Here is a 26,299-nt window from a genome sequence, read left to right as displayed (position 1 = left end):
CTTTGATAATTTCCATGCTAGTTTATGTCAAAATGTTCCAGGTTTATCTGGTACATTTCTTATCCCAGATTCAGTTCAGCTGTGTCTCTAAGAAGCTCTCATTTCTTGTATGATGACAATATGGGTGTAGGTGATAATCACTGCTACTAGGGTTGCTAGATTTAGCAAATAAAAATACAGGACACTCAGTTAAATTTCAATTTCAAATAAACAACAAATACATTATAGTATAAGTATGTCCCAAAATCAACACAGGACAACTTGTACTAAAAAAGTATTTGTTGGTTATCTAAAATTCAAATTTAACTGGACAGCCTATAATTTATCTGACAACTGATTACAACTAGGTAGTCATCTCTAGACTGTATTAGCCCAGGCCCTCTGAGAAGCAGGTATGATTAGATATGCAAGAGAGTTTTTGGAAGAGATCCCTATGAGGGAAGAAAGCCAGGGGTTTGAAAAGGCAGGGGAGCCCTCTGGGGTGATGCAGGTTTGACTTCTGTGAAAGGCAGAGAGAAGAAAGGAGAATAAGATAAACAGAGTCTCAAATTCCATTTCAATTCTAAGAAATATAAATATTTATAAATACATAAAAATCTCTGGCTCACATGTTATTTTCTTGAATATCTTAAGTATGTAACTTTATTTTTCCCCCTAAGATAAAGTGTTGTTGTTGAAAAATCTAATGATAATATAATATTATTTACTTTTTAAGTGTTTTTTTGCCTAGATGCCCAAATAAATATTTTTTTTTCTTTAAGATCCCTTAATTTTACTTGGTATTGACTGCGCTGCGTTAATAAAAACAGGCATACTATATGATTTTTCAATAAGTAGTTTAAATTGTTCTTTCAATGTCCAGATCACATTCTTAAATTGTTGTTTTTAGCATTTCTTCCCCCCTACCCACCCCTTGATTTGTTCTCCCACTCAGGAACTCCCATAATCTGTATGTTGGATCTTCCTTTCCACGTACAATATTTGTTGCTTTCTCTTGAACATCTTTCTTTCTTTCTTCACTTCTCTTTGGTTCATTTTTTTTTGGTCCAAATTTTTTTTTTTTTAACATCTTTATTGGAGTATAATTGCTTTACAATGGTGTGTTAGTTTCTGCTTTACAACAAAGTGCATCAGTTATACATATACATATGTTCCCATATCTCTTCCCTCTTGCGTCTCGCTCCCTCCCACCCTCCCTGTCCCACCCCTCTAGGTGGTCACAAACCACCTAGCTGATCTTCCTGTGCCATGCAGCTGCTTCCCACTAGCTATCCACCATACGTTTGGTAGTGTATATATGTCCATGCCACTCTCTCACTTTGTCAAAGCTTACCCTTCCCCCTACCCATATCCTCAAGTCCATGCTCTAGTAGGTCGGTGTCTTTATACCCATCCTACCCCTAGGCACTTCATGACATTTTTTTTTCTTAGATTCCATATAAATGTGTTAGCATACGGTATTTGTTTTTCTCCTTCTGACTTACTTCACTCTGTATGACAGACTCCAGGTCCATCCACCTCACTACAAATAACTCAATTTCGTTTCTTTTTATGGCTGAGTAATATTCCATTGTATATATGTGCCACATCTTCTTTATCCATTCATCTGTTGATGGACACTGAGGTTGCTTCCATGTCCTGGCTATTGTAAATAGAGCTGCAATGAACATTTTGGTACATGAGTCTTTTTGAATTATGGTTTTCTCAGGGTATATGCCCTGTAGTGGGATTGCTGAGTTGTATGGTAGTTCTATTTTTAGTTCTTTAAGGAACCTCCATACTGTTCTCCATAGTGGTTATATCAAGTTACATTCCCACCAACAGTGCAAGAGGGTTCCCTTTTCTCCACACCCTCTCCAGCATTTATTGTTTCTAGATTTTTGGATGATGGCCATTCTGACCGGTATGAGATGATATCTCATTGTAGTTTTGATTTGCATATCTCTAATGATTAATGCTGTTGAGAATTCTTTCATGTGTTTGTTGGCAAATTGTATATCTTCTTTGGACAAATGTCTATTTAGGTCTTATGCCCATTTTTGGACTGGGTTGTTTGTTTTTTTGTTATTGAGCTGCATGAGCTGCTTGTAAATTTTGGAGATTAATCCTTTGTCAGTTGCTTCATTTGCAAATATTCTCTCCCATTCTGAGGGTTGTCTTTTGCTCTTGTTTATGGTTTCCTTTGCTGTGCAAAAGCTTTGAAGCTTCATTAGGTCCCATTTGTTTATTTTTGTTGTTATTTCCATCTCTCTAGGAGGTGGGTCAAAAAGGATCTTGCTGTGACTTATGTCATAGAGTGTTCTCCTTATGTTTTCCTCTAAGAGTTTGAAAGTGTCTGGCCTTACATTTAGGTCTTTAATCCATTTTGAGTTTATTTTTGTGTATGGTGTTAGGGAGTGTTCTAATTTCATACTTTTACATGTACCTGTCCGATCTTCCCAGCACCACTTATTGAACAGGCTGTCTTTTCTCCACTGTATATTCTTGCCTCCTTTATCAAAGATAAGGTGATCATATGTGTGTGGGTTTATCTCTGGGCTTTCTATCCTGTTCCATTGATCTATGTTTTTGTTTTTGTGCCAGTACCATACTGTCTTGATTACTGTAGCTTTGTAGTATAGTCTGACGTCAGGGAGCCTGATTCCTCCAGCTCTATTTTTCGTTCTCAAGATTGCTTTGGCAATTCAGGGTCTTTTGTGTTTCCATACACATTATGAAATTTTTTGTTCTAGTTCTGTAAAAAATGCCAGTGGTAGTTTGATAGGGATTGCATTGAATCTGTAGATTGCTTTGGGTAGTAGATTCATTTACAGAATGTTGATTCTTCCAATCCAAGAACATGGTATATCTCTCCATCTATTTGCATCATCTTTAATTTCTTTCATCAGTGTCTTATAATTTTCTGCATACAGGTCTTTTGTCTCCCTAGGCAGGTTTATTCCTAGATATTTTATTCTTTTTGTTGCAATGGTAAATGAGAGTGTATAAGAATTTCAGAGATTTCTGTGCATTAATTTTGTATCCTGAAACTTTACCAAATTCATTGATTAGCTCTAGTAGTTTTCTGGTAGCATCTTTAGGATTCTCTATGTATAGTATCATGTCATCTGCAAACAGGGACAGCTTTACTTCTTCTTTTCCAATTTGGATTCCTTTTATTTCTTTTTCTTCTCTGATTGCTGTGGCTAGAACTTCCAAAACTATGTTGAATAAGATTGGTGAGATTGGGCAACCTTGTCTTGTTCCTGATCTTAGTGGAAATGGTTTCAGTTTTTCACCATTGAGGACGATGTTGGCTGTGGGTTTGTCATATATGGCCTTTATTATGTTGAGGAAAGTTCCCTCTATGCCTACTTTCTGCAGGGTTTTTATCATAAATGGGTGTTGAATTTTGTTGAAAGTTTTCTCTGCATCTATTGAGATGATCATATGGTTTTTCTCCTTCAATTTGTTAATATGGTGTATCACGTTGATTGATTTGCATATATTGATGAATCCTTGCATTCCTGGAATAAACCCCAGTTGATCATGGTGTATGATCCTTTTAATGTGCTGTTGGATTCGTTTTGCTGTTATTTTGTTGAGGATTTTTGCGTCTCTGTTCATCAGTGATATTGGCCTATAGTTTTCTTTCTTTGTGACATCTTTGTCTGGTTTTGGTATCAGGGTGATGATGGCCTCATAGAATGAGTTTGGAAGTGTTCCTCCCTCTGCTATATTTTGGAAGAGTTTGAGAAGGATAGGTGTTAGCTCTTCTCTAAATGTTTGATAGAATTCACCTGTGAAGCCATCTGGTCCTGGGCTCTTGTTTGTTGAAAGATTTTTTATCACAGTTTTAATTTCAGTGCTTGTGATTGGTCTGTTCATGTTTTCTATTTTTTCCTGATTCAGTCTCGGCAGGTTGTGCATTTGTAAGAATTTGTCCATTTCTTCCAGGTTGTCCATTTTATTGGCATAGAGTTGCTTGTAGTAATCTCTCATGATCTTTTGTATTTCTGCAGTGTCAGTTGTTACTTCTCCTTTTTAATTTCTAATTCTATTGATTTGAGTCTTCTCCCTTTTTTTCTTGATGAGTCTGGCTAATGGTTTATCAATTTTGTTTATCTTCTCAAAGAACCAGCTTTTAGTTTTATTGATCTTTGCAATCGTTTCCTTCATTTCTTTTTCATCTATTTCTGACCTGATCCTTATGATTTCTTTCCTTCTGCTCAATTTTGGGTTTTTTTGTTCTTCTTTCTCTAATTGCTTTAGGTGAAAGGTTAGGTTGTTTATTTGAAATGTTTCCTGTTTCTTAAGGTAGGATTGTATTGCTATAAAGTTCCCTCCCAGAACTGCTTTTGCTGCATCCCATAGGTTTTGGGTCGTCGTGTCTCCATTGTCATTTCTTTCTAGGTATTTTTAAATTTCCTCTTTGATTTCTTCAGTGATCACTTCGTTATTGAGTAGTGTATTGTTTAGCCTCCATGTGTTTGTATTTTTTACAGATCCTTTCCCGTAATTGATGTCTAGTCTCATAGCATTGTGGTCGGAAAAGATACTTGATACGATTTCAATTATCTTAAATTTACCAAGGCTAGATTTGTGCTCCAAGATATGATCTGTCCTGGAGAATGTTCCATGAGCACTTGAGAAAAATGTGTATTCTGTTGTTTTTGGATGGAATGTCCTATAAATATCAATTAAGTCCATCTTGTTTAATGTATCATTTAAAGCTTGTGTTTCCTTATTTATTTTCATTTTGGATGACCTGTCCATTGGTGAAAGTGGGGTGTTAAAGTCCCCTACTATGACTGTGTTACTGTCGATTTCCCCTTTTATGGCTGTTAGTATTTGCCTTATGTATTGAGGTGCTCCTATATTTGGTGCATAAATATTTACAATTGTTATATCTTCTTCTTGGATCGATCCCTTGATCATTATGTAGTGTCCTTCTTTGTCTCTTGTAATAGTCTTTATTTTAAAGTCTATTTTGTCTGATATGAGAATTGCTACTCCAACTTCCTTCTGATTTCCATTTGCATGGAATATCTTTTTCCATCTCCTCACTTTCAGTCTGTATGTGTCCCTAGGTCTGAAGTGGGTCTGTTGTAGACAGCATATATATGGGTCTTGTTTTTGTATCCAATCAGCCAGTCTGTGTCTTTTGGTGGGAGCATTTATTCCATTTACGTTCAAGGTAATTATTGATTTGTATGTTCCTATTCCCATTTCCTTAATTGTTTTGGGTTTGTTATTGTAGGTCTTTTCCTTCTCTTGTGTTTCTTGCCTAAAGAAGTTCCTTTAGCATTTGTTGTAAAGCTTGTTTGGTGGTGCTGAACTCTCTCAGCTTTTGCTTGTCTGTAAAGGTTTTAATTTCTCCATCAAATCTGAATGAGATCCTTGCTGGGTAGAGTAATCTTGGTTGTAGGTTTTTCTCCTTCATCACTTTAAATATGTTGTGCCCCTCCCTTTTGGCTTGCAGAGTTTCTGCTGAAAGATCAGCTGTTAACCTTATTGGGATTCCCTTGTGTGTTATTTGTTGTTTTTCCCTTCCTGCTTTTAATATGTTTTCTTTGTATTTAATTTTTGATATTTTGATTAATATGTGTCTTGATGTGTTTCTCCTTGGATTTATCCTGTATGGGACTCTCTGTGCTTCCTGGATTTGATTAACTATTTCCTTTCCTATATTAGGGAAGTTTTCAACTATAATCTCTTCAAAAATTTTCTCAGTCCCTTTCTTTTCTCTTCTCTTTTCTCTTCTTCTTCTGGGACCCCTATAATTCGAATGTTGGTGCGTTGGTGTGCCAGAGGTCTCTGAGACTGTCCTCAGTTCTTTTCATTATTTTTTCTTTATTCTACTCTGCAGTAGTTATTTCCACTATTTTATCTTCCAGATCACTTATCTGTTCTTCTGCCTCAGTTATTCTGCTATTGATGCCATCGAGAGTATTTTTAATTTCATTTATTGTGTTCTCCATCATTGCTTGTTTCCTCTTTAGTTCTTCTAGGTCCTTGTTAAATGTTTCTTACATTTTCTCTATTCTATTTCCCAGATTTTGGGTCATCTTTACTATCATTATTCTGAATTGTTTTTCAGGTGGACTGCCTATTTCCTCTTCATTTGTTAGGTCTGGTGGGCTTTTACGTTGCTCCTTCATCTGCTGTGTGTGTTTTTTTTTTTTTTTGTCTTTTCATTTTGCTTATCTTACTGTGTTTTGCGTCTCCTTTTCGCAGGCTGCAGGTTCATATTCCCCAGTGGCTGTCCCCAGTGGCTAAGGTTGGTTCAGTGGGTTGTGTAGGTTTCCTGGTGGAGGGGACTAGTGCCTGTGTTCTGGTGGATGAGGCTGGATGTTGTCTTTCTGGTTTGCAGGTGCTCGTCTGGTGTTGTGTTTTGGGATGTCTGTAGCCTTATTATGATTTTAGGCAGCCTCTCTGGTAATGGATGGGGTTGTGTTCCTGTCTTGCTAGTTGTTTGGCATAGGGTGTCCAGCAATGTAGCTTGCTGGCCGTTGAGTGAAGCTGGGTGCTGGTGTTGAGATGGAGATCTCTGGGAGATTTTCGCTGCTTGATATTATGTGGAGTTGGGAGGTCTCTTGTGGACCCGTGTCCTGAAGTTGGCTCTCCCACTTCAGAGGCACAGCACGGACTCCTGGCTGGAGCACCAAGAGCCTTTCATCTACACGGCTCAGAATAAAAGAGAGAAAAAATATAAAGAAAGAAAGAAAGAAAGAAAGAAAGAAAGAAAGAAAGAAAGAAAGAAAGAAAGAAGATAAAATAAAGTAGGATAAAATAAAATAAAGTTATTAAAATAAAAAAATATAATTATTAAGAAAAAAAATTTTTTAAGTACAAAAAAAGAAGAAAAGAAAAAAAACCCAGACAGTCAGAACCCTAGGACAAATGGTGAAAGCAAAGCTATACAGACAAAATCTCACACAGAAGCATACACACACACACTCACAAAAAGAGGAAAAGGGGAAAAAATAATCTATCTTGCTCCCACAGTCCACCTCCTCTGTTTGGGATGATTTGTTGTCTATTCAGGTATTCCACAGATGCAGGGTACATCAAGTTGATTGTGGAGATCTAATCTGCTGCTCCTTAGGCTGCTGGGAGAGATTTCCCTTTTTCTTCTTTGTTTGCACAGCTGCCGGGGTTCAGCTTTGGATGTGGCCCCGCCTCTGCGTGTAGGTCACTGGAGGGCGTCTGTTCTTCACTCAGACAGGACGGGTTTAAAGGAGCCGCTGACTCGGGGACTCTGGCTCACTCAGGCCGGGGGGAGGGAGGGGCACGGAGGCGGGGCGAGCCTGCGGCAGCAGAGGCCGGCGTGACGTTGCAGCAGCCTGAGGCGCGCCGTGCATTCTCCCAGGGAAGCTGTCCCCGGATCACGGGATCCTGGCAGTGGCGCGCTGCACAGGCTCCCTGCAAGGGAGGTGTGGAGAGTGACCTGTGCTCGCACACAGGCTTCTTGGTGGCGGCAGCAGGGGCCTTAGCGTCTCATGCCCGTCTCTGGGGTCTGCGTTGTTAGCCGCGGCTCGCGCCCGTCTCTGGAGCTCCTTTAAGCAGCGCTCTGAATCCCCTCTCCTCACGCACCAGGAAACAAAGGGAAGAAAAAGTCTCTTGCCTCTTCGGCAGGTCCAGACTTTTCCTCGGACTCCCTCCCGGCCAGCCGTGGCGCACTAACCCCTTCAGGCTGTGTTCTCGCCGCCAGCCCCAGTCCTCTCCCTGCGCTCCGACCGAAGCCCAAGCCTCAGCTCCCAGCCCCGCCTGCCCGGGCGCGTAAGCAGACAAGCCTCTCGAGCTGGTGAGTGCCGGTCGGCACCGATCCTCTGTGCGGGAATCTCTCCGCTTTGCCCTCCACACCCCTGTTGCTGTGCTCTCGCCCGCGGCTCCGAAGCTTCCCCCTCCGCCACCCGCAGTCTCCGCCCGCGAAGGGGCTTCTAGTGTATGGAAACCTTTCCTCCTTCACGGCTCCCTCCCACTGGTGCAGGTCCCGTCCCTATTCTTTGTCTCTGTTTTTTCTTTTTTCTTTTGCCCTACCCAGGTACGTGGGGAGTTTCTTGCCTTTGGGGGGGGGGTCTGAGGTCTTAGTCTTGTGCTTAGTTGCTCTTATATTACTCCTAGAGTAGTCTTTTATTTCTAATGACTTTTAAACAATTTCTAATTCTTTCTTGAGTTCTGTCCCTTTATTTCAGAGTTTTAAAAATTCTGATTGTTATTTTTCAGATATTGTATGATTTTCTTAATCTCCTTTAGCTCATTTTGAAATGGTGTGTTATAGTTTTGAAAATTTTTTGAGCATGACTTTTTGGCAAACTTTCTTTGTCAATAGTAGAAGTTGGTGCAATTCCTGTAAAGTGCTAGAAAGTAAATATTTTACGCTTTGTAGGTCATTTGTTCTCTGTCACAATGCTTAACACTGTCATTGCAGCTTAAAAACAATCATAGGCGATGTATAAATGAATAAGCATGGCTATATTCCAATAAAACTTTATTTATAAAAATAAGAAGTGGGCTGGATTTGGTCAGTGGGCTATAGTTTGCCAATCCTTGATCTGTTGGGATATTATTCCCTTTCTTTCTTGTAGGAAGTTTGTTTTTAAGGCTAATCTTTAAATGGAATTTGAGTGGGATAGTTTTTTGTCTACTCATTTTTATATATGAATTTAGTTTTCTTGAACTTTTAGAGAGTTAAAAGTTCAGACAGGTTTTCTAACTTCAAATTATATCTTTTTTGTTTTCAGATAGTGCTAAATATATATATATATATATATATATATATATATATATATATAATGGCTTGTGCTCTTAGATTTCCTGGATCTATTCACCTTTTGTCTGTATTTTCTGTTTCCTTCATCTCTATTATTTTTATTCTGCTCAATTTTGATTCCACTTCTAGTAATTTTTCCTTATCATGGGGTCCTATATTGGAAAGAAGCCCTGGCAAGTCAACTTAAAAAGTTCAAAGGATCTAGGCTGCTCTAGCCACCTTAGACTTTGACCCTGGCTTTTTAAGAGCTATGAAGTGTCTGAGATTTTACAAGGCTTACAAGCTAACAAGTTAACCTACCAGTTTTATGGATATTTTCAAAAAATATGAGACTCTTGGGTCAGAGACAAAGATCTTTACTACTTTAGTACAGCAAAGAGCATAAACATAATCATATTTGTGTGAGCTCTTTGTCCCCAAGTCCCATGGAGGTGAGTGATTGGACCCAGATGGATGTTGGTTCACACAGTGGGTTATAGAAGAGGAATCCTAAGCTTAAGAAAATCAAATCTCTTACAATGGGAAGAAAATATGCTTTCCCTTTGTTCCAGAGGGAGACACTGTTTTCTCTTTCCAGGATAATTCCTATACAAGTATTCTTTAAAAGATACTCTAGAACAAAAGACCATTTCTTGCTAGTGAGACCTGCAGAAAAGGGAGAGATCGAAGGGAAATCGACTCCCAGCAGAGTCCCTTTCCTTTCACTCATTACTGGAATGCACAAAACCCCTCCTAGTTATTTTTATATTGACACACTGTGCTTTCTGGTGGATATCCACTGACTATTTTGGGGCTCTCTCCTTGAATATTTTGGGATTGTAGGTATGTCATTTGCCCTACTGCTTCCCTCTGCTTTCTCCCATATAGATACCAAGGGCACTCAGGCTGTGCGGTTTTTGGTATTTAGGGATTAGTAGAGGTGTTTTCTTACCTGGATTTGTTGTAAATGTTGTGCTTTTTGTTTTGATGTCTAGTTATCATCCAGCCTAAGCGCATGCGGGCATCACCACAGTCCATCTTCCCAAAATAACCTTGTCTTTTAAAGAAAGTATGCCAAGCCAATTTTCCTTTTTTTTTTTTTTGAATCCTCATTTTGACCATCAACTTTACTATGCTATAATATGGTTATACTCTATGATCCTACTGAGTTGCAGAGAGATGCTTGTCCCTTTTCGCCTCCCCCCACAACACTAAGTGGTACTAAGTTGTTCTATCATTTTAAGTGGAGTTCCAAATCTTTTCTATTTATAAGGTTATATATTTTCCCTTCTTGCTATTATTTGTGTATCTCACCCTATGGTAATTCCTATTACCCTCTTTTTGAATATGTGGTCCAAAGACTAGTAAATCAGACAAACAACCTTGTTTAAAATGTGTGCAAAGGATGCAAAACAAAAATAAAAATGCTCTGAGGTTGGGCATAATTCTAGAAGATTCTATCGACCTTGTGGTAGTTTTGGCATTATATGGAACAGGCTATAGAAATTCCAACTATATTAAGATGACAAAACATTGTATTCAATGTCAACATTTCCTCATAATTTTACCCAGTATAGCTCCTCCTTCCTCAAATTCAGTATAAGATTTATATCATAGGGGGAAGATAGAATACCTTAAGAGCGGTATTGCCAATATAACGCTTATCTCCAAATTCATTTTTCCCTGTGAGTTCTCAGCACTGGAGGCTCAGCACTGTAAAATACTGTTTATTTTACAACACATAATATGTGCTCATAAGCAGTGGAAAATTCCAAGTTTATTTGGCTTTCACTTAATGTTTTGAAACACAGCAATATCTGGTGAGCCTTTACCCATATCCAGACTCAGCAGATCAGAGGATTGTCAAGATTATATAATTCCTACATGTTAAATAGAAAAAGGTAAAATATTCTGAGAGAATAGGGAGACAGAGAAAAGATATTTTCCCTGGGTGACACTGTTCAATAAATTAAATAAAAAATACGTTCATAGGAGATTCTGAGAGGGCTTACTATTGAAGTGGTGAGGAGAAGAATTATTTTTTTCAAAGTGTATTTCCTCCAAAACCTCTTTTACTTAAGCAACGAGACTGATGTAGACTCCTACCCACAACCCCTGCACACACAGAAACTGTACCTCTGCCCCCAACAGGATTTCTCCCCCCACCCCGGCAAATTACAGTGTAGTAGAAAGATAAAATGTCTCTTGTGACAATTAGAATGCTGATCAAGCTAGTACAGAATAAAGGCAAATTTATTGTGCAGTGAGGTATACACTAGAAGAAGTGTTAATGAGGAGTGTCTCTGTGAAGTTGAGTTAGGAAAGGATGTGAGAGGAGCTGAGTCCTAATACATCAACTTCATTTGGGAAGATGGACAAGTGAGTGGATGGCTTCTCCGTAGGGAGGGGTAGGAGACCACAAGAGAGACTGCCCATCCATGCTATGAGGCTATTTTGATGTCCTATCAAGTAGGATTAAACACTCATATCAACGCTGCTGACTCAATAAAATAGCTAATTAAATGGTATTTCTCTAGTCATTGATTTGTATAAACTGTGATATTTAGTATAGATTCTCTCTACCTCCTCCACTGACGCGTGTAGTCAATTGTCAAGTGCAAAAATGATAAACATTACAAGAAAATATAGGCTTGATATTGATTGAAAAATATCAAATATAAATCAACTAGAGAGGATAAGGAAATTAAAATTTGGACTATGCTTTCTAAAATTGTATGAATACATAAAATAAAACAATGGCAGGAGCTATACTTAAGACTTAACCAAAAGGAATTAAGGTATTTCACAATTCTTGTGAAAACATTAACAAAAATACAAAAGACTTAATATACCCAAATATCCCTAATAGCTTTAGAAATCATCTTTTGTCTTTTCCCCTCTTTTTCTCTTCCCACTTTCCCTTGATCTCTTCTTCCTCTTTCTCCTTTTTAGATTTAAATAAAGTTACACAGAGTTAATAAATATTTAAATTGATAAGATAGGGTTTTTTTTGTTTTTGTTTTTGTTTTTTTTGCGGTACGCGTGCCTCTCACTGTTGTGACCTCTCCCGTTGCGGAGCACGGGCTCCGGATGCGCAGGCTCAGTGGCCATGGCTCACGGGCCCAGCTGCTCCGCGGCATGTGGGATCTTCCCGGACCGGGGCACGAACCCGTGTCCCCTGCATCGGCAGGCGGACTCTCAACCGCTGCACCACCAGGGGAGCCCGATAAGATAGATATTAGGTGACTCAATTATCTTCCCAAATATTGATAGATATAGGTGACAGATAAATAGACGAATATAGGATATAAGAAGTGATCTACATGGGCCTCCCTGGTGGCGCAGTGGTTGAGAGTCCGCCTGCCGATGCAGGGGATACGGGTTCGTGCCCCGGTCCGGGAGGATCCCATATGCCGTGGAGCGGCTGGGCCCGTGAGCCATGGCCGCTGAGCCTGCGCATCCGGAGCCTGTGCTCCGCAACGGGAGAGGCCACAACAGTGAGAGGCCCGCATACCGCAAAAAAAAAAAAAAAAAAAAAAAAAGAAGTGATCTACAAAAATAGCAGGCAACCCATCTAGGCTAATAGGTTAAACAGAGTTAAATAGTGGTTAGTAATGAGAGATGTATTTTATGTGCCTCATTTCAATAGAGGTCACACCCCAAGATATCTTGGAACTATATTTGTAAAATCTAAACAGATGACTCTGGGGTGAAAGGACTGGCTGGGAATCCAAGGACTTGGCCTCAGTTTCCTTTGGAGATGATAGAAGAAGAATTTCTAGTGGTAGAAACTCTAGTGGTAGTAGTGGGAGAAGAATGCCAGGGGCCCTTTAATGTTAGTGGATCGTCTGGAGCCTTTTCACCTAAATCTTAGACTAGACTATCTTTTGTTTTCAGGAGGAAAATTCATAAGGGAGTTTGAATCTAGTGCTAAATTCTTAAAAATACATGTAGCATGGTGAAATTGGCACAAAAGATGGAAATTCTCTCTTCTCTCCAAAATTAGTCAAGATCTCACTGTAAAAGTTTTCTCTTTCAATTTATAAAATATTTCTCTGAATGGGAAACGTGCTTTGTGCTATTCTGGGAATTATATAAGGAAAGAAGTTAGGTAACCATTATGAAGTCTGAGTGTAGGAGAAGTCTCAGTTATAATGTACTTTCCAAGGACAAAAGATAAAGAGGTTATTTTGAATCATTAGAAAATCAAGCCTTGGTTAGAAAGTGAGAAATATCAGGTTCAGAGAAATTTATCTATCACAGACTTATTATCTGAAAAGAAGAAACGTTATACCAATGTTTCTAAGTACTCTTCCACATCTGACAATCTTTCTGTCATTTGTGGACAACATCTGATTCAGGAAAGTTGATTTCATTTCTAAAGAAATAGGAAGATCAGGAAAAAAATTATCAACAAAACGAAAGAGAAGGTATTTTTTTACAATGCTAACAACCAATTCACTAAATAATTACTCTTTAAAAAAATCAAATGAATAAACACAGATCCCTTGAAAGCATCTAGGTAAATATAATCATAACAGGTAAATTGCCCACATTCTAGATGTTTTGGTGTTGTGATTCAGCTATACATTGGAGAGAAATTATTACATGGGAGAAGTCATGATCATTGTTTTCCTGTCTTAATACCTTTATATATGATATGTCACAGAAGGGCTGTTGGGGGTAAAGGAAGATTCGAGGTGTGTTAATGTAACAACCAAGGGGACTGTACAGCGCGGGGTCTCAGTGCGAATGAGCAGTTTGTCAATATCTTCCAGTCTCCAGTGAGCAACAAGAATGGCTCTCAGGATATTGCAACTCTGTCTGCTTCCACCAGAGATCATAATTGGGCTATGAATTTTTACAACAGGAAAGTTCCTATCATAGGCAGAGACTGACAACAAGTTTAGTTAAATTAATGCCAAGAGCATCTTAGAACAGGATGAGCAGTGTGCATGGATATCACTCAAATATGTAGTGACGCCGCTTCTTTTTCTTTCTTTTTTATTAATATATTTTTGTGATAGTTTACTGGTTAGAACTTCTAATATATATCTTATTTCTGAGGATTGCTCAGCATACTGGTTTTCTGCCCAATGACATGATACGCGCTTTGGGGAATTCAAGAAGCCGACTGAGATGAGTAGAGATGATTTATAAATCGAAAGCAAATGATAGCGGAAGATGTGAACTGAAGCTATTTCTTGATCTCCGGAAAGCTAATTGGGCACGTTTCAGGCCAGGTCTCTGAAGCCACAGCTCATGAACTGTCTTTCTGATGCTCTGCTCATTATGGACACTCAATAGAGGACCGGCTAATGCTAGAGAAGTCCCCATCAAAGTGGCCTTTATGTGACATTGCAGATTTACTTCAGGAAAGAGAGAAGGAAAAAGAAGGGAGAGATTTCAGGCAATCAGCCCTTACAGAGTCCTATTTGCCTTAAGTAATTGATCTGAAACTGAAGAGTTTGTCTGTGAAGGCTACCAGGCTTCATAAATTCTCAAGGGACTTTGTCTTCTTCTAACACGTCAGGGTTTAGCCAGGCTTTATTTGTTACTGGTTGTTGGAGTACATGTGGGATTTTATGGCCCTGGGTCTACTCTTTGAAATGGAAGACTGAATACAGCACACATGACCTAAGTATTCTGCAACAACCCATGTTTGCCACTGACGCTTAAGCGTTTTAACAATAATCTTCAATGAATTTAATTATTATCTAAATCTCATAACCTACCCTCAATTATTCATATTAATAATTCTAGGTAAAATGAAATGTACTGCATTGGCATCACACTTTTAAAGAATCAAATATCAAGGAAAGAAAGACATCACAAATGGTCACAATGCTATATATGGAGAGTTTTTGAGCGACTTGGGAAATTTAAATCAATATATTGAGGAAGCAACATAGTGGGTTATGTCTACATGGGAACCTGAAACTAGGATTTGAGGCAGTAAAAATTTTCAGAAAGGAATAGTGGAGCCTGAATCCTAGAAATCTTCCTGAATAATATGGCCGGGGCTTCCCTGGTGGCACAGTGGTTGAGAGTCCGCCTGCCGATGCAGGGGACGCGGGTTCATGCCCCGGTCCGGGAGGATCCCACATGCTGCGGAGCAGCTGGGCCCGTGGGCCATGGCCGTTGGGCCTGCGCGTCCGGAGCTTGTGCTCCGCAACGGGAGAGGCCACAACGGTGAGAGGCCCGTGTACCGCAAAAAAAAAAAAATAAAATAATAATAATAATAATAATATGGCCGCATGTTGCAAGGTTTGGATATTTATAAAACAAAATAGAGGGGATTTTGCTGAGCAATCTCTTCAGGTTTTTGTAGTTATAAGAGTCTGATTTCATTCCATGAAATCCGCAGGAAAACCTTTATCATTGCCTGAGTGTTATAAAATGAGTGGTTGTCCATGAGCTAGCTCATCAAAGATAATACATGAAAAAAGTACTCAAAAATATTTTATAAATCTGGGACTTCCCTGGTGGTCCAGTGGTTAAGACTCCGCCTTCCAATGCAGGGGGTGTGGATTCGATCCCTGGTCAGGGAGCCAAGATCCCACATGCTTTGTGGCCAAAAAACCAAAAACATAAAACAGGAATATTGTAACAAATTCAATAAAGACTTTAAAAATGGTCCACATCAAAAATATTTTATAAATCTCTATAAAACTCTCCTTTAATAGATCTTTACTCTTCAGAAATGATAATCTGTAAATAAATTAATTTTAATTTTCAGATTTCTAAAAATATTATCAAGACAAGAATTGTTACTATACACTTATGTGTAACTAGAGAGCAGGGGAAAGTTTGGTGGATATTAAGGATCCTTTGTGAAGTAATTTACTTATCTACTGATTTTTTTTTGTATTTGTGTAAGTACTTAATTGTCTCACTAAGTTTTAAACATATATAATTTATCATTCCGATGATAGTCTTTGCTCCATAAAAGTAATATATAGTCAAAGAAATTTAGAGAAAGAAGACTTTTTTTTTTTTTTTTTTGCGGTACACGGGCCTTTCACTGTTGTGGCCTCTCCTGTTGCGGAGCACAGGCTCTGGACGCGCAGGCTCAGCGGACATGGCTCATGGGCCCAGCCACTCCGTGGCATGTGGGATCCTCCCGGACCTGGGCACGAACCCACATTCCCTGCATCGGCAGGCGGACTTTCAACCACTGCGCCACCAGGGAAGCCCGAAAGAAGACATTTTAATGGTCACCTAGTCTAAAGTTTTGAATTTTATCATATAAGGAAGCAGAGGCAGGACATAAGTGACTTAACCCAGGCCCATACCTCTATGTGGGATGGGGCTAGGGTGCAACTGCCTAGGTCCTCTTCTCTACACTGCGCTAGGATTATATCTAACTGAGTAGTTTTAAACTTTGTAGATGTTTGATTGTAAATTAGTGTTTTTTTTTTAGACGATAATCTATAATCAGAAACCATATAAAACTCAGCGGGAGACGTTCTCTCTCAGAATGTAAGTTATTTTTTTTTTTCTTCTTGAACAGTGGACTTTTTTCTTTAATAAGAAATGAAGTAGAAAATCCTACATTGTAATTCAAGGGCATCACATTTCAAAAAATAGAGTATTTAAGTTGGGGACATCAGTTTACCTGTGATTAAGTTTTAATTAATGCCCTTAACTTAGATCCCAACAGCTACAAAATAATGTTCTTATCTTAGACAAAATAAGAACCCACCAAAAAGACACAGACTCAAATTAAATCAAAGAAGCTTTCCTTCAAAAAAAAATGATACATGTACACAAATACACATTATACATGAAACATACAACTAATATCTTGAATTGTGACCCAAGTGAATTTTATCTGAATACTGAAAATGGATGCAAGTTGAACATCTTAATTCAATCAAATAAGTCATCTTAAATAGAATGAGGATAATTCCCTCTGGTCTATACTTGTCCCATGTGGACAGAAATCTTTGCACGTAACTAAATTCCTGCAAGTCAAGTCAATTGTCCAAAATAGAAACATATTCAAAGGATGAATACACTGAAATAATGAACAGAAGAGCAAAATATAAAGACAGAAATACTTTTTTTGTTTTTCTTTTTGCGGTACGCGGGCCTCTTACTGTTGTGGCCTCTCCCGTTGCGGAGCACGGGCTCCGGATGCGCAGGCTCAGCGGCTGTGGCTCACGGGTCCAGCCGCTCCGCGGCATGTGGGATCCTCCCGGATCTGGGCACGAACCCGTGTCCCCCGCATCGGCAGGCAACTCTCAACTACTGCGCCACCAGGGAAGCCCAAGACAGAAATACTTTTAATGTAGCTCCCTTTCTCTCAAAATATTACATGTGAGGGAAAATCTGGATTGTCAGATTTAATGGATGAATTGCCCAACAGCTATTTTACTGTTGTTTCATATGAAAATTTTGTTTTGTACTTTTACAACTAGCAGAGTTATTCCTATCACAAAGTTATTTCTATCAAAATGGACCAACACACTATTACAGGTCACTAGTAATATGTACTTCACTATCTGTTTTTGAAAAGCAAGCTCTCTCTCCAGTCAAATACTACCTTTTTTGTAGAGAAAGTCATTTTTATTCTCTAGTCTACTCAAATCTGGTGAACATTGATTTCTTTAAAAAAAAAAAAAACATCTTAAAGGCTTAGGACAGTTAATGCTTAGGACAAGTGTGACAATGCATGTTTCAGGAATTAACAGGGCAGGAGCTCAATTCCTTTTATCCTACAACATTCCCTCAGCTAGTAGGTGGCTAGTTCTTGGACTTAAGTGACTCGGACAAGGATGGAGTTGGTCCTTAGCCAATAAAACATGACTCAAGCTTACGCCGTTCCCCTCCCCCCCACATATGCTAGGTCCCTTCTGCTGAAAACTCCTCACGACCCATGTTCTAAGTCCAGTCATACTGGATATTTAACTCCTCCAGCCTTGTCTCTGGTCAGCCTGTGCCTGAGACTCAGAGAATGCTTTTTGTCCATCTGCTTTGGGCGGGTCCTTTCTAGCAGCCCGGGAAAGCCACGTGCTAGCGCATATGGATGAAACTGATGGACATTGTCTATTATACCCACAGGAATTCAGCCTCCAAAGAGCTCATTGACTCATTGATTTGTATCCATGCTCCGGGCTCCTGGTACCCACACTATAACGTAAACTCCCTGCTGGCGGGGAATTTGGAGAGTGTGTTTGGCACAGGATAGGTGCTCAATAAACAAACTTTGAAAGGGAGAGAGTTGTGTTGAGCAAAGGGAAGGCTGCAAAGGTACTTAAAATTTGAAGGGTTTTCTACGTGTCCAAAGAAAGAGAGAGAGAAAAAAGAAAAAAGTGTGAGTACCAGAGTATCATCATTATTGTTTTTATTCAACCTTTAGGAATTCCACTGGCATTCACCAGAGAGCTAGCAGGGGAATCCAGGCTGGAGGCTAAAGGACCCCTGTCCATTGACCCAAATCAGGAGGCGCAAAGCCTCGGGTCATAAGCTATGACACCCTCTTGGGTCCGGACAGGTGCTGGTGGCCCGGATGGGGCTCTGGACCCCCAGTACCCCGCTGCCCCCTGCCTTCTCGGAGCGCTAGAGCATGCCCAGTGGCAGCGCTAGAGCCACGGAGGGCTTTGCACGCTGGCACTCCGCTTCTCCGGGTTTTAGCAGGAGCCTGCGGGGTGATTGGGGGGGTGGTAAGGGGACCCGTGGAGCCCGGCAGCCTTGGTCGCGCGTGTGGGGAGCTGGCGCGTGGCGCAGGGCTCTCTCCTGCGTTGCGGTTACTGGGGAGATGCTGGAGCGCGGCGCCCGGCTGCTCCACCTGGCGGGCTGAGCGCTGCGCGGGGAGCCCCGGGGGGCGGGCGGGGGGCGCGGACTGCGGTAGAATGCGAGCCGGGCTCCTCCGGGACTGCGAGACAAAGCTCGAGCGCGGTCAGGTGCCGCTCGCCCGCCGCTCGCCCGCCGCTCGCCGCTCCACTAACTTGTCTCTTGCTGGTGTCTGGTCTCCAAGGCTCTGAACGCTTTGGGGGTGGTGAGGGGCGGGGGGCGTGGGGAGTTAGAGGGTCTGCGGTGGCCGGAGGAGGGATCCTGCAAGGGGGGAGCCTGCCTGGTGCCGCTCTCCTTCCCTTCCCTCTCGCTCCCCTCCCCCCACCCCGTCGCTGCCGCTTTCCCTTCCGCCAGTTCGGAGAGCGTCGGGCGCCTGTGACATGCGATCGCTGCCAAGTGACGGACCCCGAGTCTGAAGTGCCCGCGAGGAAGTGAGCGCCGACGCGGGCCGCCGGCGATGACAGCCATGAAGCCGGAGCAGCAGCCCACCCCGGGGGCCCGGGCGAGCCAGGCTCAGTCGGCGGACCAGGTGAGAGCTGGCAGCTGCGGCCAGGCCCGCCAGGGGAGGGAGGCTGCAAGCCGCGCTCCCCCCGCCCCTCAGCCCGGGCTCGGCTCCCACGCCTCCCTCTCCCCACCCTCCCCCCGCCCCAGTTCCAAGGCTCTTTCTCAGCTCCTGCATGGACTCGGCAGGAAGTTAGAGCATCTGAGCGCGCTCCGGGGCCGGGCGAGAGGATGCGCAAGGTGGAGAGCCGCGGGGAAGGGGGGAGAGAGGTAAAGGCTGGGGTGGCCCAGGGAACCCCAGCGGGAGGGCCCCCGAGGGAGGGAGGGAGGGAGGGAGAGGTGGCCGGGGCCAAGGCTCCTAGTAACGCACGTTGGAGGAATTGCTGCGCGCCTGGAGGCGTCCACTTGCTGGGTTCGAGCCCTGTCTTCACGTAGCTCGTGAGACGAGCGCTGGCCAAAGCTACCCGAGTAGGCAAATGACCTTTAGGCCGGCAGAGTTTTTCCTTTCCTTTCTTTTTTTCCTTTGAGGAGACGGGTACGGGGGCGCACAATGGGGGAAGAGGGTACACCACTCATCTGTGGTCTGCTTGGAACGGAGCTTGGAGCAAAAAGGCATAATTAGGGGGAACTGGGAAGATACTGGCTTTAATGATTTGTTGGGTCCAGATGTGTTGTGTCTGCAGAGATGAGGTGCCCTGTGCCAGCTGAGGGTTATTTTAATCGCTTTTCCGGTTTTCCGCTCCGGCCACCCCCTTTGTGTTTCGGTCTTTGGGGATCTGTAGCATAACCGTTTCTGTCCCTGGATTGGGGTGACTCGGGAGTTCGGTGTCGCTTTTTCCCGAAGTTGGAGGGTCGGGAGCGCCGAGGTGCCCTGGCAAAGAAGAGGGCGGCTGTGAGAAGCCCGGTCGAGATGCTGTCACGTTTACCTGAATTAGAGAGTCTGAACCTAGAGGGTTACATTTAGGTCAGCGGATAACTAGAGAGCTGGAGAAGGGAGGCGCCGGGGTACATAGATGGTCCCTTTGCCCCGAGTGCACTGTTGAAGGCCGCCCGACGCATTTCTGGCAGAGACACTCCTAGCTCACGGCTAGACATGGGTCAAGGGGGTGAGCGAGGCTCCAGTAGCATCTCGGCTCTTCGCATATTCTAAGCATTGAGGAACTAGTGAACAGGAGCTGTCCAAATCGTCCTGAGTGGCGGGGGCGGGGGGTGGGGCGGCAGAGGAGGCGACGCCAGGGCTGCTGTTATTAATATTCTAGTCCTGGTCATTGCTCCTGGCTGGTGGCCTCTCTCTTCTCCTTTTCCCTCCCCGTCTCATTTCCCTCACATATGTTTCACACAGGTGGTGAGGATTACTCAATGCCTTAAAGCTCCCCATCCCTTTACTGGGATGAATGTTGCAGTTTTTACAAAGCAGTTGTTTTCTTAAACATCCTCTTTGCTCCCTACCCTGCGATAAATATGAAACTATTAAAACATCTGTATTCCATTATATGTCCCTTCCCCTCATACCTCTTTTCCCTGCTCCCTCCTGCAGACACCACAAAGTAACAACTGGTTAGCAGATTATAAAAATAATGTCAGGAGAGGAACATGGATTTAATATCCTCTTTCAGACTGACAGCCCTTAAACTTCATTAACAAGCCGCTGAGCCTCTCTACTGCTCTTGGAATGATGCTACCAATAAGAAGGATTAGTCAGGTGAGAGTCCCCCCACGTGAAATCTTTGCTCACTAACCTGTGACACCAGCTGGTTACTTGAGGTGCTGCAAACAGTTCTGTGCTGGTGGAGGTGGGGAAGGAGAAGCAAAGCAGAGCACACAGAAGCTGAAGACGTATATGTAAATGGTGGACAAGCAGTATATGGACAGCAAAGCCTTTTGTCAGAACGAATCTGGTACTTAAAATTCATATAAAGACAGAGATTCAAGTCTGAATACCTTGTTTCTTTTGTTAGTGTGCATTTTTGTTTATGGTCACTTCGAATAGTCAGGGAGTGGCCATTTGCAGAACTCTTGTTTTAATTGAGTTTTTTAAAGTGCCTTTCTGAGCACTGACATGATTTGAAAATGTCAATGGTATGCATATTACGCTTGAGTTAAAATGAAAGAGATTGATTTCTCAAGGGAAAAGAGACTGAAATATACATGGCAGCATCCCATTGGGGGTTTTCCAAGCACTCCCAGAAAATACCTATATGTAGTCTATTCTTTGTCTAAAGTTGACATGTGAAATGATGACCAGATGATGTGGACAATTGCTGTGAGTGCTTAAGCTATTTCTTCTAAGATTACTACATTTTTATTAACAGTATTAGTCATTGTGACCTAATTCTGCGGTTGTCAGACAACTCTCATGTGGTCCTAGATATAATACCTCCATATAGACATGATTGATTGTTCAAGTTTCTGCGATATTTCTGGCAAAAAAAAAGATTCACAAATTTATCTAAAACTGTAGCTTTATGAAGTTCTACTTAATGGTTAAATAAGGGGCGTGTTCCAGCTAGTCACTTAGTAGGTATTGATTTTGAGTGATTTAAGCTTTTGAATGTTGTCAGAAAGGTCCTTCGCTTTCTGTGGTAGAGACGTTTATGAAACCTCAAAGATGCCTTGTCCTGATGCCATCAAACGCCCATTTCCACTTACAGCGCTGTGGAAGACCATAGTCTTTCCTCTGGGTGAAATGGTTATGGACCACATAATTTGGTTGTTGTGATGGTCCTTTAGAGAGCTGGACGTCCCTGTTTCATCTTATCTGCTCTGGTACAGGGTGCCATGACCAGAGGCAGCCCTTCCTCTGGGAGCAGCTGCAGCAAGAATAACAGGAACTGAATATTTTTATTAATGTTCTGAATCATTGGAGATACTTTTATCATCTCAGTAGTCTTGCCTTTAAAGCTTCATTGATTAAATAAATGTTTATAACAGGTACTTCTGTTGTGTTTATAACACTCCATATTTACAAAATGTCTAAAAATAAATGCCTTGCTATTGGTAGAAACAGTCATTCCCACTTAGCGTATAATCAATATCCATTTTACATCAAGGGATACAAAATTTTGAGTGGCTAGTTGTAACTTATTATTAGGTTTCGAAATCACTTCCTGAATGCTTGCTGTGTGCCGAGTACTGTCCTCTGGGTTGATAAGGTAACATTCAATGAATGCATTCTTCTGTTTGATCCTCAAAGCAACTTTTTGAGTTAGGTCTTGTTGTTATTCCTGTTTTAGAGATGAGAACACAGAGGATTAAAGAAACTAAGCAACTTGATCAACCTTGACTTCATAAGTGGTAGAGATGAGACATAGCCCTAGTCTATGGCATTTAAGAAAAATAAGCTCATTTAAGTCTAAAGCTCCACCTTTTGGACTTCCCTGGTAGCAGAGTAGTTAAGAATCCAGCTGCCAATGCAGGGGACACGGGTTCGAGCCCTGGCCCGGGAAGATCCCACATGCCCCGGAGCAGCTAAGCCCACATGCCACAACTACTGAGCCTGTGCTCTAGAGCCCATGAGGCACAACTGCTGAAGCCTGTGCACCTAGAGCCCATGCTCCTCAATAAGAGAAGCCACCACAATGAGAAGCCCGTGCACCACAACAAAGAGTAGCCCCTGCTTGCTACAACTAGAGAAAGCGAGCAGCAACGAAGATCCAATGCAGCCAAAGATAAAAAATATAAATAAATTAATTTAAAAAAAGCTCCACCTCTAACCTCTACACAGTTATAGTTCAACACACTCTGATTAGCATAATGCAGAAGAATTGCAAATATTATGTATGTGTGTGTACAAATTTACAGTGATTATAAAGTAAAGAATTTGTTTAAAGCTTCAACTATAAATGTAAATAATATCTCTTGAAATTTAAAAGTTAATGTAATATCTCTTCTGTTGATTAAAATAATATAAAAAGAACCAGATATACCCTGATAAGTACATAGGAACTTAAAAAAAAATTTCGTATCATTTGCCCTTGGTAATGATGAGACTTTCAAGGCTTCTTAAACAAGTGCATTTTTATAGTTAGACCTGGTTTAGAGTTTGTCCACGTTGCCACCAGGTGGCACCCTTTTGCTGAGTCCAATGGGGAAAAGTATTTCCTAAAATGTTTGACAGTCCTCAGCTCCAAAAAAATGAAATCAAACAAAAACAAAAACAAAAACAAACAAGGAAAAAACCCATAACCTCACTTTCTGAAGTATGACTAAAAAGTGTATTTTTATAAACAACCCTTTGGCTGTAGAGGCAGCATTAGTTATGCATAAAATAAACAAACAACAACAACAAGACTCATTCTGGTAGAAATCCAGTCACTTACAGTTCAGCACATAGCAGCCTCTTGATGAAATAATTCATGGTCAAAATTGCGATTAAGGGCTTCCCTGGTGGCGCAGTGGTTGAGAGTCCGCCTGCTGATGCAGGGGACACGGGTTTGTGCCCCAGTCCGGGAAGATCCCACATGCCGTGGAGCGGCTAGGCCCGTGAGCCATGGCCACTGAGCCTGTGCGCCCAGAGCCTGTGCTCCGCAACGGAAGAAGCCCCAACAGTGAGAGGCCCGTGTACTGCAAAAAAAAAAAAAAAAAAAAAATTGCGATTAAATATGTAATGTATAAAATGCCTTTTGTAAAATACCTATGGTACATTTGGCTTTTATGTAATATTAACCTAAAAAGTTTCCATAAAAAAATTACGATTCACTATTTTTATTCCAACTTTGGTCTAGCAAACCTGATTAAAATTTTCAAATGTATGCTTAATGAACTCATAAAAAAGTTATTCTTCCTTTTTTCCCTTACTAATACATAAACATGTTATAATTTAGTTTATAAAGTATTGTTTTTAACGCAGAACCTCAAAAATAGGTTTTAGAAACCATGTTGAAAAACTTTATTTAATAGAAGGTTTATTACTTCTAAGCGTTCAACATAAAATATATACTGTCTTATTGGTGGAAGAATTCTATATGATTTGGTTATGAAAGACATTTGATGCAGGTGCTATGTAGAAGTCTTTATAACTTAGAAGATATTATACGTTTCCTACCATCCCTCAATTTCTTATTATATTAATTTTACGTATATCTTATTGCATACATATGACATTATATCTACTGCGTTTAGAACATACCACAAAACATTCCTTGCTTATAAGCTTCTAATCTCTCTATTTATTTCAAAGACTGAGCAAATTACACATTTAAGAAAGATTAAACTATATTAAAAACAAGTTAAAGAAAATCGTATTATTAAATATTAATGCTGCATTATCTTATGAAGTGCATTACATTGGAAACAAAACACTGAAACCAAATTTCTCCCAGTTTGAGTAAAAATAAAGCTATTTCCCAGTTTTCGTTCCTTGAATCATTTATGATTACATAATGTTTTAAGCTTCTAGTACTTATAGGCATATTTTAGATTTATTTACATTTTACCAACATACACAAAACTAGAATGTTGCAACTAGGACTGTGAGCTTTTGTGCCATCAACCAGGAGTATTTCTTTACTACTGTCTATAGTTATGCACTGGAAGCACAGATTCAAGTCCATATCTCAGCTTGGCCAGTCATTGCTGTGTTTTGAGGGGCAGGATAACTCATTTTCTGTATTTCATCTGTGACTGGAGGTGACTGCAGATCCTTTACATGCTTGTGGTAAGGATTGAATGAAATAATATGTAAAAGCTTTTGAATAATGTTTGTCTCATACCAATGCTCTCATTAAATGTATAGTCTAGGAACAGGAGCCTAGGGGAAAACAAAGCTTAGAGGATCACTGAATCACCTACAGCTGGTATAATATTTTAACATTTTACTGAGTATTGCATTGTTTAGTACACATATGTGTATGATTACCTATGAGTTTGCACATGCATAAAAATATTTTAATAATGTAATATATATTATTGGGTTAGGCATCTAGCCTGATTGGGCAGAAATGCGGACTTCAAAATATTCTGTAGCATCCTTATTTCCACTCAATCAAAGCTCACTTTTTACTGTCCTTCTCTGTAAGGGACCAGGCTGAAAGTAAACATTGGCTAATTCTCACTAACAGGGGAATTAGCTGCTGAATATGCATATTGTTTTCAATGTAATGCACTCATATTGGTAATTAGCATGGAGAAAGAGGAAGTTTGAAGAAAAAAGGGGTGTGACTTACAGAAATATCTCAGGAGGTGAGATTTCAGTCATTTCAGTCATTCAGGAGAATGTGCATAGTAGTGGAACCCCCTGCAGGAAGCCCAGTGTGGGTGCGCCTACCATCACTGGGAGTGAGGCTGAGTGACCCAATATTGGGCTCAGCGTAATTCGAAAGATTTTTTAATAAACACTTTTCAACAGTTATTCCTATGCAATATTTAAATACAGACAACATTGTTTATGTTGTGACTATTAAAGTTACCTCCATATATTTTCATACTTGCTTAGTGACTTCGTGTGTTCTAATCAAGTCCACGTCTTACTGAAATATTATAACGGGGGTATATACGAAGACATACGTCAACTAGCAAAGGGTGGAGCTCTTCCCATCTGAAGACCTGTAAAGGCTCCCAAAAAGGGCAAATTAATAATGGAGGGAATATAAACTTCTTCATAAACACGTCTTCACGTCGAGTTGGAAATATTTCCACCCTCGTATATGCTGCCTCGCTTTGAGAAGTCTTACAGCTCAGTGTCAATTATTCCCAGCACACTCTTGTGTTAAAGTTTATGCTTGACCTGATCCACAAGCTTTTTGGCAATAACTAATCTCCTTTTACTTTTCTCCATCTAGACAACACCTGTTTTCCAAGGCTTTTAAATTGTGCACCTATCACCCCCCTCCCCGACCTGATAGAGACATCCTTATCATTTGCTACGTATTGGCTAAAGGAGGGCTTGTCATTTCCAGGATAGTAGAGAAAGCTGGGAAGTAGGCTCAGTGGAAAGAATGGGACACTGAAGAGAGAGCTCCTCTACTGTAGATTCATTTTAGTTCAGCTGTCCTAAATCTCCAAGGTTTCAAACATACCCATATGTGATGGTAAATATAACACCCACTGCCAGGCCAAATACAGAAAACTGACTTGTATCCAAAGCTGATTAAAATAAACATTTTATTTTAAACTATAATTGATGTTAACAGCACTCTTGGTAATATCTTCTACAGAATAAAAAATGATTTTCATTTTCTTTTCAAGTTTGTCCTCCCGTGGTTTATTTGAAAATTGTTAAAGCATTAATAATTTTTAAACCAACTTTCAGATAACATGCTTATTCCA

At 40.8% G+C, this 26,299-nt stretch overlaps 1 protein-coding gene across 5 annotated transcripts in view; it reads left to right on the top strand.

The window, feature by feature from the left end:
• Nucleotides 1-26,299, top strand: part of DPP10 (dipeptidyl peptidase like 10) — a gene marked incomplete at both ends in the record, with an annotated part of 1,352,958 nt that overhangs the window by 655,628 nt on the left and 671,031 nt on the right. For 2 of the 5 annotated variants that reach the window (XM_081242280.1, XM_081242279.1), the window contains one exon: nt 19,265-19,303. The exons of 2 other annotated variants lie outside the window; for them this stretch is intronic. In XM_081242280.1, the coding sequence (XP_081098406.1) occupies nt 19,265-19,303 (39 nt within the window). Of the gene's footprint in view, nt 1-18,989; nt 19,062-19,264; nt 19,304-26,299 lie in introns of those variants that run through there. One more of the 5 variants, XM_081242276.1, reaches the window with a different exon arrangement.

The sequence above is a fragment of the Mesoplodon bidens genome, assembly GCF_964165515.1.
Source record: "Mesoplodon bidens genome assembly, chromosome: 8".
NCBI lineage: Eukaryota > Metazoa > Chordata > Mammalia > Artiodactyla > Ziphiidae > Mesoplodon > Mesoplodon bidens.
The sequence above is the reverse complement of the archived record's forward strand: the minus strand, read 5'-3'. Positions and strand labels throughout refer to the sequence as shown.